The sequence below is a fragment of the Rhamphochromis sp. 'chilingali' genome, assembly GCF_963969265.1.
Source record: "Rhamphochromis sp. 'chilingali' genome assembly, chromosome: 2".
Classification (NCBI taxonomy): domain Eukaryota; kingdom Metazoa; phylum Chordata; class Actinopteri; order Cichliformes; family Cichlidae; genus Rhamphochromis; species Rhamphochromis sp. 'chilingali'.
The window spans coordinates 52,297,621-52,310,775 of NC_137930.1; the positions used below are offsets into that span (position 1 = coordinate 52,297,621).

General features: G+C 41.5%; 1 protein-coding gene across 3 annotated transcripts in view; it reads right to left on the reverse strand.

Moving 5' to 3' along the window:
* Positions 1–214: 214 nt before the first annotated feature.
* LOC308391931 (PDZ domain-containing RING finger protein 4) overlaps positions 215–13,155 on the reverse strand; it is a 127,918-nt gene continuing 114,977 nt past the window's right edge. For all 3 annotated transcript variants that reach the window (XM_080874732.1, XM_080874734.1, XM_080874733.1), the window contains 5 exons: positions 10,006–10,104; positions 7,239–7,301; positions 4,875–4,976; positions 3,934–4,062; positions 215–3,139 (listed from right to left, as the gene is read on the reverse strand). In XM_080874732.1, coding sequence (XP_080730858.1) covers positions 1,667–3,139; positions 3,934–4,062; positions 4,875–4,976; positions 7,239–7,301; positions 10,006–10,104 — 1,866 coding nt within the window. In that variant the 3' untranslated portion in view covers positions 215–1,666. The remainder of the gene's footprint in view (positions 3,140–3,933; positions 4,063–4,874; positions 4,977–7,238; positions 7,302–10,005; positions 10,105–13,155) is intronic.

Genomic DNA, 13,155 nt, shown 5'->3' on the forward strand with positions numbered 1-13,155 from the left:
ATACACTTCCATGCACAATTATCACACAGAAATTGGACAATTCATTAGTATTATGTCAAGATTATGTTAGCAGTGTGTTAAGGTTCAGTGTTGTTCACCAGCATTTTTGTTTTTGGAAGTTTTTGGCACCAACTAAATTCAAATTTTCTTAATGAAAAAAAAAAAAAAAAAAAACACAGTCCAGTGCAAAGTTATATAAAAACCCAATAATTTATTATCATTTCTTTTGCAAAGATCACCATTATAACACATTTTACCTGGCTACAAATGTTCCACCTACGCTTTACTTCAGACCATCAGACATCGACTTAAAACGTTACAGGACTTGGTTTTCAAAAATTTCAAATTTACAATACTTCACTTAAAAAGTATTCATTTGGATGGAGTTTACTATACACGTAACTGGACTATAAGACTTTTGATAAATGGCAACCCGTTTATCTCACCAGTTCTAAAATGCTGTGTTCTGAGTCCTGCTCAGTGGCAATCATCCTAACACCACTTTGATCTAACTGCAAATATGAATCAGAACTATTATACAATATATATGAATGTTTCCAGTTGTCAAAAACTCAAATCATACAATGTATGAATAAGTCTGAACAAAATATCTCTGTTGCAAAGATACACAGACAGTTTTGCGGTTGAAATCAAGTCGCCACAGAACTGGCAACTTGATCGCCGTTGATTCGTGTCTGGTTGTTAAGGCTATGCTGAGTTAAGGTGTATGTGGGAGAGTAAAAAGTACTGATATGTAAAAGCTATGGGAAGGTTCATCTGTTGTCATACATGTAGAAAATAAACCCACAAAATAAAACTGAATACAAAAATTTTACCCAAAGCTGCCAAACCAGACAAACAAAGCATATCAGGACATTTTTTTTAAATGTCCTCTTTACTAATGAATCAAAAGTATTTAAAAGTTTTAAGACATGTGATTCTGTGTCCAAAACTGTATTTCCCCACTAAACTGTTAGTGCAGCAGCTTTGATTTGTTCCCAATTTGTAGCTTTGTTGTTGAGGTTATAGAAACAACACGTGCTTTGCTGTAAAATGAGGTATCCAACTTTTTTAAAGATGTTTTTGCAAATTGCTGATAACAATTCAATTCAACGTGCAGCGCCAAATCTTTACCCCCTCCCACCTCCTCGTTTCCATGGGAATTGTCTTTAAAATTCAGGACAATGAGGAGTAACTATGTCCACGTCTCCTTTGCTTTGAATAGGAGACAAAGACTGCATACGTATACGTTAGTTTGTATTTATTTAAAAAAGTAAAAAGCAAATGACCGGCTGATGCTCCATTGGTAAGTGTGCATATTACATAAAAGAAAAAAAAGTCTCTTAGAACTGTCTTGAGTTAAGTGGTTACAACATAAATATGAAAATAGAATTGAAAAGATAAACATGTTTCGCGTAAAATAACAAAATAATTGTATTGTCATTGTATCATAGAAAAAAAGCTTTTTCCCACAGAGTGATGTGAAAAAAACAATCTTGGAAAAACATCAAAATGTCATGATGCCGCTGATAAATTCTTTACAAAATGCTTTTTTTGGGTTACAAAGTGTGAAAAATATTCCTATTGTCCATGTAAAAATGCCACATTTAACGAGGCAAGTATGTCGTACCACATGGGGTAGAATGTGTGTGTTTGTTTTGTTTTTTTATACAGTAGTGACTGAAAGGAAGGCATTGTGTACCTTAGCTCCCTCTGGGGCCTTGGTACCATGAGTCATCAGCTCCTGGATTGTCATCCAGTTATCCAAGATCTTCTTGTTGCGTTTCTTCATCATCTTCTTGTGGCTGAGCTCTATGATGCTGACTTCCTTTCGACCCTCACTGCTGCTCTGAGGGTTCTCCCTCAAGCTCTCCAGCCGACTGCGCTGCATGAACTCTCGCCTCTTCCGCTGTTCTTTCGCTCTGACGAGGTGCTGCTTTCTTTCCTCTTTACTCCAGTACCTCCCCATCTTCATTTCACTCATTGCGTCGTCATCTGTCGTCATTCCCCCGCTGCGTTCCTCTTTAATCTTTAGGGCTCGCTCCTTCAGGATCTTGTCTCTCACAGGCCTCTTGGTGATGTAGCGGGTACCGTCACTACGGATCTTGACCTTCCACTCCATCTTGGGCTCTGTAATGGGCCTCTGAGGCTCTTTACAGACGCTAAGTAGACTGAGCTGGCTCTGAGCGTACTCTACAGCTGAGCGCTGTTGTATCAGCTGCATGTAGCTCTGGTAGTGGCGGGCGTGAGCTGGGATGTTGGTCTGCCTCTGCTGGGAACTGTGAGAAGGTGAGAAGTATGGATTTCGGGAAGCGCTTTGGTTTAGTTTCCCTCTGCTCTCTTCCTCAGCCTGAGGTGTTTGGTCTGACTCAGAAGGACTGCTGTGGTCAGGGCTGCTGCTCTTACCCAGGACTGGAGCGCGGCACGCTGGGATGGGGCTCAGGCTAAGAGAATGACCAGCAGCGAGGCCGCTGCAGAGGTTCCTCTGGTTTGTAAGACTAACCATTCTCTGGAGTGAGTGCTCCGGGGAGCGGTCCATTGCCAGAGGGGTGCTGCGTGAACTCTCTGCTGTGTTGTAGGCACTGGAGCTGTCCTTGTCCGATTTCTCTAGCCTCTCGTTAATGTCGGCCAGCTTACCCTTTGAGGGCTCACCGCGGTGAAAGCTTTGGATTTTGGTGGAGGGTGTAGAATGGCCCACTGAGGGAGACTGCTGACCCTTACGAAGTTTGTGGGCCTGCATGATGTTCTGACATTCAAGCTCGATGCTGCGCAGTTCCTCATTGAGCATACGCAGCTCGTGCTGTACCCCCGCCTGCTCCCCCATGCTGCACTCAATAGTGCTCCGGCGGCTGTAGAACAGGTCGTACTCGCCGCTGTTGCGTATTTGACATTTCAGTTCCAAGAGCTGCTGGAAGCGATCACCTTCTGCTTCATCGTCATCCTCATCCGTTTTGTCGTCTAGCTGCATGGAGCTGGTGGTAGAGTGCGTGTCCCGACTGTCTTTCAGGCACTGGGACAGACGTTTCTGGATATGTGCCATGACATTATGCTGCGAGTTCCCCATCCTGTCCTTTATGCTCAGTACATTGTCCTTATGATGAGGGAGTGTGGAACAAGTGGGCTTATCATCCTCTGTTCTCTGAAATAAGTTGAAGAGAATCAGCGTGAATTACTTCTAGATAGATAACAACTATGGGATATGCAGCTGTGTACAACATAAACATGCGTTGTACATGAATGTGCAACAGCTACGCTCTTTTTGAAAGCAAGGTAATTAAACCTAAATGTACAGACTTTCTGTTTGGTAATACAGAAACATGCTTATTCTGAATTTATTCTCTGATTTAATCATGGAGCGAGGGGGAAAAAAAACAATAACAAAAAGTCACAAGAACTTTTTAAGAGTTCAAGAAGTGCATCCCTCTTCTGCATTCCCCTGAAGGAATACATATGTTGTTGTGCATAACTCTGTTAACCAGCTCTGTTACTTCAGGGATTGTCTCCTCTCTGCCATGTCTTTGAAGTCCCATTTATATGGATTTTTGAGGTATGCTATCCTCTCAGCAAAACAGAATTTTAAATCACGGTTACTAATGTTTGGAATTTAAATGGTTCAACGGTCCCCCTCCATAAATATTCATAATCGGAATTTAACGCTCACATTTCACAGGGAGAAGCTTGTTTTGACTCGGTTTTGCAAAGAAAGTTGATGAACAGTTTGTCTTATGATAGAAATGGCATCAAAGATAATATTGGCTGTGTATAATGATCTGTCGCAATGAGCTGTCCTTTTTTTTCTCCTTGCTGAGTTTTAGAAGCTTCGTTATACTGAACAGTGCAAACAAAGAGCTTCAGAATTTCTTACATGGAGATAAGCTTTTTCATTCACTTGCTCATTACTGGCAGGGTCAATATGTCTCGATGCTGTCTGACCTGTTCATTCTCCTGTTCCTCTTGTAAGGCAGCTAATTCCATTTCCTCTCTTTGCTGCTCCTCCAACATTTCCATCTTCAGTTGCTCCAGGAACTCGCTATGTTCATCATCCAGCCAGGCTTCTTCCAGCTATAGGTGAAGGAAGAAGGAAAGCATATGGTGAAGGAAAGGGTTTAGGCTAGTGGCTTAGTGACATTTTTGTTATCCTTTTTGGGTAATAACAAGCGTCATGATTCACATTTGACAGATATACAGTCCTCATCTTTTAAACATGGACTCTAATCGTAGAATCAGAACCACGTAACTTGATGGCCACCACTTTTAACCTGTTAGGCCGTATCATCCACATCATCCATCATCTGTTTGTACATCTGATGCAAACCAAATGGTATCCATATCTGATGACTTCAGATTTACTACTAAAATGCATTTAATTAAAGAGCCTAGTATTGCTTCCAGTTCCTCTGCACTGCGGCAGAGTCCTTCCACTTAGTTTGTCATCGGCCCTGGGCCTGAACTCACTCCACATTAGCATGCCATTAGCTTTTATGGCTTACCGTTGGAAGTCAATTACAGTGGCGCTACATAAAAATAAAACATGATGAGGTCTCAGTCGTGGCTTGCAGTAGGAGTGGTTACATGTGGTGGGAGGGCGTTGGTGGCTACACCAAACTGCTGAGGTCTTCTTTGAGCAAATACACAGTACAGTACAGTAAAAGCCTGAATTTGAAACCATACAGGTTATGTAAACTGTAGATTATGTCCAGACAGTTCAAAAGCAGCTGGGTTATCTTAGCTCCACGGTTGTTCTTTTGTAAGTCTTTGTCACTTCAAACTTAGTTTCTTTTCTTTTCCAAAGACAAGTCGAGGAAATTAGTTTTTACTATTTGACTTCAGTGCATAATAAGTCAGTGTGAGTTGAATGTGTGATTATTTCTCACCTGCATCTCAGGTCTGGCAACCAGCAGTATGATGTTCCTGCACTCGTCACTGGAGAGTGCAGCCATGGCTTCCTCCCTGTCCTGTACATCCTGGCCATTAATCTGAAGACGACAAACACGATTAAGACCATATTAGGTGAAACACAAACAAGCAAAAATTTCAACACAGGCACGAACACACAAGTTCATCGCTCTAATGCAAATGCCCTTAAGAAAAACAAAATGCCACACTGAAACACATTGGACAGTAGTGCCCTTTTCCTGGGCAAATTGTCAACCCTCTCTGTAATAAATCTGGACCCAGCAGCGATTATGAATGAGACACCGGCCGTGGGCTGACGGAGGTGTTGTGTCCACCAAAGCATCCAGCAGCATACATACATCTAGCCGTACAATTAACTGGCCACTGACAGGTGGCGTCCATCTTTTTGCAGGCAGAGTAATGGCCCTGTCACTAGTGGATAATAGTGCCAGAGTACCCGTCTGCCTCACAAACCTACGCACACCGCTTCCCTTTGTTCAAATCAGCCACACAACATGTACTGTTGAGACAATTAGACCAGTAGCACTCATGGATCCACTTCACATAGCTATTATAGGCCAGGCAGACTATTTCCGTCTCTTTCCCTCCCAAGATGGTCAAATATATATAAAAGAAACAGAGTCTGTACAACTTTCACTCACTTAGACAAGCTGTCTTATAATTTCTGTATAAAGTCTTCGGCTCTCCAGGCATCTTGAAGGAGTTTTAAAGCTCTTCTTTGGATGTTGACTGCCTTTTGTTTTATTCTTTGTTAAGATGATCCCACAGTGTCTCAATTATGCTGAGGTGGGGGATCTGAAGAGGCAAATTCACGACTAGAACAACAGTGTATTTTTTCTGTCCAGATATAGTTTTACTGCATTGGCAGCGTGTTTGGAATCACTGGCATCATTCCAAAAGACCGGTTGCTACTGATTTCCAGTTTACTTGTTCTGTAATTTGGTAAAGCCTCAGTCTTTTCTCCCTGTTTCCCATCTTTAACAATGGCTTCTTGACAGCCACCCTTCCACTGAGACCATTTCTGATGAGGCTTTAGCAAACAGTAGTTGGCTCAACCGGCACATCTCTTAGGTCCTTTGTCGGGTCTTTAATTAATTTTTTCCGTTTCTCTAAAGAACACGACTTTCAGAAACTGTTTATCTGCTGTAGATCATTATTTTTAGCTCTCTCATTTCTTCTTTTGTCCCATATTTTTAAATGTATTTAAGGAAACGCCACCATGCTGAGATATGCTAAGTTTTTGGCTAACAGGTAAGAATGACCATGTTGCTGCAAAAATATTACTGTGTACTGTGCATTTAGTTATACATTCAACAAAGAAATTGGAACAAAAAGATGAAAATCCAAATTAAAATAGGTTCTTTGATAAGTTGTCTGCTATGTGCGGATACAACAGTTACTGTTTTATGCTGCTATAATATGCCCAGCGATGTCAGGAGAGAAATTTCAGGGGTGAAAATAAGTGAAAAAGCAGTCAATGTCCAAAGAAAAACTTTGAAAGATCTTGAGAAAGTGTAAAGAACTATTGCTCAAGACCACTTTAAAAAAGTATGGCTCCTTGGAAGCAAAATATGTATGTTGGAAGCATGTTTTTTTTGCCTGGTGTTCAAGACAGACAAGTGAAAAAAAAGATGAAATTGTCTTTATACAAGGGTGCAGGTTTAACTCTCTGGGATGAGCAGCTAATCCATAAAGCTAATGCAGAGCCCTGGGTTCCATCTGTTCCATCACAATAAAGGGAAGACAGCCCCAAAATTGCTTCCATACAGACACAGATTATTGGTAAAACATACAAGTCCAAAATTCTGGAGGTGGTATCTCAGATGTTTTCAGTTTGTTTTATGGCAACCATGAATCCATTAACACTGGCTTAACAAGCTATTATGAAGCTATTATGGTGACAAACACTGTAATCGCATACCTATCCCACAGAAACAACACGATCCAACCCAGAGCTCTAACAAACGTCGGTCCTTGTCAGTAGCCATTCCAAATCTCAAGCCTGGATATCTAGCTAGGGGCTAATAGCAGTTACTGCCTCTCAGCTATCCCACAGGAGGCATCAGCACAGTGTCACTCCCAACCAGAACTCTTAAAAAACCCTGCTGGTGCTGAGTCGGTAACTAAAACAGCCAGGGGGACATTTCTCCCTCTTTAACAGTCACAGCGGGTGCAAGTTCCCCCTTTAATGTGCTGCCATTAAAAATGAATGGGCTCTCTTGCTGGGAGACAGTGGTTGAGTGTGACAAAATAGAAGAAGAATTTTATTTTGAACCTAATAAAAGCCAGTGTGGAGGTGACCAGCGAGTGCTTTACTGCACCTGTAAAATGCGATCCCCCTCCCGGATTCGTCCATCTCTGGCAGCGATGCTGTTTGGACTTATCTGTGAAGGTGGAGAAGGCACAAAATTATACATGAAACACTTTCAATCTTCATTCGAGAGAGTCTAGATGTGGCTGGAAGTATTGTGTGATAGCTGTCCAGACCATTCCCGACCATTTGATGTGTTCCTTTTATTGTTTCCTGAAAGCCTGAGGAAGAAGCTAAATCATCACCTTTATCATCCAAGACATCGATTGCACCTGCCTCAGTTATTATTTTTTTGACAACTTGATAAAAAACAAGTCTCTGCATATAGCATCTCCAGCCCGTAACTCAACTCCAGTACATCGTGCACCTGCTCCTCATGTAACTAATGCTAGTCAACAAGAGGGCAGAGCACTCTTTCATTGACCAATCAATCGGCATCTGGGGCCATTCGTTTCACTTTTTCCTATCAGATAAGATCTCGGCAGACAAGGAGGTGTTCAAGCACTCCATCTTCATGATAGTTCACTCCTACACAGAGGGCCGCTCATTAGACTGGGACAGAAGTCCCCAGGCAGGAATTAGTGAAGGGCTGGAGGAAAAAGAGGAAATTGAAGGTAATTTCTCAGCAGTCAAGGAGAGAACTTCAGATCGTGAATAACTTACAACCGTTTACGTGTTGAAGATGACATTGTTAGTGGCAAAACCGCTGTTTACGGAATGAGTTTCTTAGCTTTGCCTCTTAGCTTTATTCTTTTTTGTACGTTTGTTTCCTTTTTTAACTGTTTTTGAACTGTGAGAGGAAAAAGGGCAAGAGGCTCTGGCAGAGCAGTAAAGAAACAGCAGGTGAACTGAAAAGTCTAGAGAATCAGCCACATGTATTCACCCACTGTGCTATGAGACAGTAAAATGGAAAATGGCCATTCAACAATCTAAATTTGGAAAATTCTACTTGTTTTAAAATAACCTTGTATTCTTCCCCCACTCAACTCCCAGTGCAGCCAGCATACAGTGACATTCAGACATCTCATGTAAATGCAGTGCACTCCTCTTAGCCCTACTTTTTATAGAGTAAACACTTAAAGATGCTGCCAGGAGCCAGCGACCACAGTGATTTATATTCTACTCAGCTCTCAAAGAGAACACCTTGCATGGTCCAAGTCGACTTCAAACGAATTTGAAAGTTGAGGAGAGCGGAGAATGGCATTTTCTATGCTTCCAACAAGTGGGAGAAAAATAGTCTCTCTCTTTACATGTATGCCAGTGCCTGCTTGTTGTCAGCTGCACTGAGACTGGATGAACAACAAAGACAAGACCTGAAAGCACTTCTGTGTTTTTTTTCTTCTTCCTCTTTTTTGTTGTTGTTTGCTGTCTTGGCATTCATTTTGTTTCTGGTGAACTGACAGTATGATCACGCACACACAGATCAATGCTAAACTGTTCAGTAATGTCAGATTTGATAAAAAGAATTCAATTTTAAAACTTCACCAAATAAAGAAATTGTTGTTTCTTACATTGAAGATGAATATTAAATTTTGTGTGAGATTTTTCATTAGACATTTCATCAAAGTACTGATGAGGGAAGATACTTAATATTTAAGTGTTAGAATATGTATATACTGGAGTATGCTAGAAATATCATCTTTCAAATGGTTAGCAGCCCTAAATCTGGTTGCTGGATTAAAAATGGCTGTCAGGAAGAAGATACAGGATACATAGTGTCTCATTCATTACAGATTTTGGATCCTTACTCTCATCCGTCTGCTGTGCTGTATTGACTACATGAACTAACACAACACAAGGGCCAGTAGAGTTTTTACTTGGCATGACTGAAAAGGTCCAATGACTACAATGCTGTTCCCTGTCAGCTTCTCTCTCTCAGTCTAGATTTGTGCAGCCTTTATCGCACTCACGGCATCCAAACGAGCTGTCGTCACCTTGGTTAATGTCATCGTCACCTGTGTCATCAGCTCGAAATGATAATTTTTTATGTTTGTGTTTACAGATGTCACCACATAAAAGAAAGATCTCCAGTCTCTTCTTCACACTGAGGAATGCAGATTGTTAAGTTAAACACTAAGTTATGATTGTGTTGAAACAGGACAAATTTGGATTGCTGCATCTCATATTCTGTCTGATTTTGCTAGCGTTGGTGCCTCGACACACCATCTGTAACCGTTTTGGACACAGAGGGTTAGCAGGCCGGTTTGAAAGACTGATAGAGCACGCAGGTTAGAGGGGTGGCTGTGGAATACATGGCAGGTCTATCAGGCAGGAGACTGCAGTTCGTGACTTGTTTTAGAACTTTGTGTCCTGAGCTCCGTTTTCCCTTCCCCTGCTGCTTAGCTTGAGACATCGAAAACTTCACGATTGGGGTGAGGAAACTGCCTTTGTTTAAAAATGACTGAAAAATGACACTTTGACAGCACATTTAAATTTGATCCCAGAGGGTACTTAAAAAGCATCCCAGTGTGACGAGTGGAAGCGAGACCCTTCCTACTACAGTCTATAAAATGGTTACATGTATATGACACATATGCCAAAGGACAGCTAGTGGGTATCTGTGAAACAAAAGGGCAGTAGTTGATGCCCAGAAATGAGCAGGTACTGATTCAGGGTTTTGTGTGATTGTGTACATGCCAGTGTCACAAAACCTTTGAGCTTAGTGACTAATGTATGAAATTATGTATTCACAGTACTCACACTCAAGGTAATTGTTTGCAGATGTCTCGTATGAACGTCTTTATGTTATTTAAGTGCGGGGCAAGTTATCTACTCACCTCGCTAACATAGATGGCCACATCTTCTTCTTCATCTGTCCTGTAGCACAGAGTTAGGCCCAGCTTCTCTTGGCTGTTGAGTCGACACAGTTCTACTTCCTAAGTGGAAAAGAACGGAAAAAAAGATCAAGAAGATGGAGTGATTTTACTAAAAGGTTTGGAGGGTCCAAGAGACAGACTCCTCTAACCTCTAACCTTTAAAGGAAGAAACACAAACTGAATGATGTAAATTCTAAACACTTAACGTAAAAGCACGAGCTTGGCAATGGCTACACAAACACAAAGAGGCTGTTCCACTGATGAGGTCCTTTAAGTTCAGCGCAAAATAAAACTATAAGATTTTTGAGTCTGGATTTCCAACTTTTCTGAGGTTTTTTAGTGTTTGATCATGAAAGACATTCTTGGCTCTGTGAGTTTGATCGGAGGGGCTTTGATAAATGTCAGAGGACTGAGTTTTTCTCTTTCAAGTCTCTGCTAAGTTATAAAATATTAGACTATAAATAAACTATATGCTAATGCCATCAGAAATACACACTTGCTACTAGAGCAGGGCGATATGGCCAAAAATATTTATCACGATATATATTTGAAAATTTGCGATAACGATATAACTGACGATATAATTGATGCGAGACAAATACAACTCCACAACATTACTAGCGCAAAAAGACAACCTATCATTTATTTTCACTTAAAAATTAAACAAGAAGCTGTTTTTTATGTACATTAAAGCTTTATAAAATGTAACAGTGCAAATGCAAATTCCTTGCTGAAAGTTTAACCAAAAGGCATTTCCAGTAGAAATGGGCTGACATATCCTGAGCATAACCATGTATAATATCCACTGAAGTTAAAAAGAGGTGCTTTGTAACATTAAACTGCAGTGTGCAGTACGCATTTTTCGGACCATAAGGTGCACGGGATTATAAGGCACATTAAGCGAAACAAAGCAGTCAGATAAATCAAACTTTATTAAACTCATTCTTCTTGCTTCCTCCACTTCTGTACCATTGATTCATTAATGTTGAATTCTCTGGCAGCTGCTCTATTCCCATGTTGTTGCAGTATATTAATGACTAACCTCGTATTGTGGATGGATTATCTCAGTTGTTCTCCTGACTGAAGTTTGGTCCTTTTACAGCATCCTGCCATGCGATTGCATTTGTCTCTAACCATGAGGAACCTTAACGTTAACTTTTATAAGTGGAAAAGTGTTAGTGTTTGTCCTCCAGCTTCACTGTGTATGTTATGCTAACATAGCTGTGTTGCTAGCGATCACGTAGCACATCATTATATACCAGCTAGCCCAACTTCAGTAACCCTACAAACGTCACTGCTGTTTAGTTTCCTGTCTTCATTTATGTTGGAAGTGATAGCAGAGCTGTACGTTTGAATTTTTTCAGAAATCTCTCAGTCAGAACATGCTATATCATGCTTAGGTAACTAGCGAAACTAGCGAGCTAACTTCCGCTAGCTTCCTGCTAGCTTCTAACTCCGTTAAATGTAATACATTTTGTTTTCATGGATGCCTGGAAGTTAAACTTCATAGTTACACCTGGTAAAGCAGCAATGCTGATCGTTTTATTAAAGATGAAAGAATTTAGACAGTTTTTAATTCTTAGTGATGCTGCAGTGTTCGTTTGACCTGAAGCATACGGAGTTTAGGACCCAGATTACTCCCAGATTTAAGAGCATCTTAGTCCGACAAATACGACAATAACGACGGCCGCTTGCATGTTCTGCAAAAAAATGTGCTTTGTCGTGTATCTGACGGACAAACACCAAACCAGTTCCACATCACTGAAGTTGCACCATTTTTACAAACCAATTCTGGTTCATCTGTTTCACTCAACAATCGGCCATGTGCGTATGAAAACAAAGGCACTGCGCATGCGCGTTTTACTCATATTCTATCGCGATATTTCATTTTCCTATCGTTGCCTAACATTATACCGGTATTACCGTGAACGGTATAATATGGCCCAGCCCTACTTGCTACAGTACTAAACTACTCCTCCGTGTCCTGTGGGGAGAGATAAACAAACTATTGACTAACAAATCAGTGGTCTGCAAATTTCCCAGGAGGCTCTTGGATTATAGCGTGGTACCCTGGTGAATACATGAATTATTCGTCTTTAATAAACACTAGTGGAAAAAAAGTAAAAATCGCATAAGTTCCCATCCTCGTTTTAGCTCCTCGTTTTGGTGGAGCTTCTTTTATTTTCTTCAGTTTCTAAACTCTTAAAACCACTTTGCACTCTGTTTCTTTTAGCCACTGTGCAGCCAAACACAGCGCAGCACAGGCCTACACTCCATCTTCAAATGCTCAAACATATCAAGGGTGTTGGAGGGAATCAAGTGTGAAATGGCCTCTCCTCCCAAGGTCTTCATTAGAGCAGCAAAACACTCTCAGCAGCAGGAACGAGGTGGTTGAGTGAAGGGGAGGATGGTGGGGGCCGAGAGAAATAAGGTGGCGGTGAGGATTCTGGTGGGGCTCAGAGGGGTCTCAGACAGAAACCGTGAGAGTCATTTCCTCTTTGACAAGGAGCAGGTTGGCTGGTTACACGTGTCAGATGTGGCGGACTTTCCAGAAGTGGATGGGTGGCTTTGGGGGAGGGGGGGTGGTTCTGGCCATGTTGGCATGAGATGAGGGAAAAAAGGGGGGGGAAAGGCCAATGGCTGCTGCTTCTGGCTACCCCTACTAAGCTGTTTTTGAGACCACACACACACACACACTTCCTCACATACACACAAACAGACCTTTAGGCTAAATTCCCATTTTTTCCTGCCCCACTGCCACTCATTTCTTCCCACACGCCCGTATCTCAGCTTGTCACACACACGGTGACAGATCATTGACGTGTTTTTGGACCAGCAACCTGCTGCTGCTGGGGTACACAATCCCGTAGACTCACACACACACACAAGCAGTTCTCTGCGCACATCTTATGCTTACACCTACACATATTCTCAACAGAGCACACATTCGCACATGCAGAGACAAAGAGCTTAAGGAGATCTGCATCATCTGAGCTTTGTGATTTTTTTTTCCAGCATCTCCATCTGAGTGGGAGTTTAGATCTTTAATTGAGTGCCTCAGAAGCTGCGGCGGCGCAAAATCCCGGCTGATGCGTTAGTAAACAACACAAA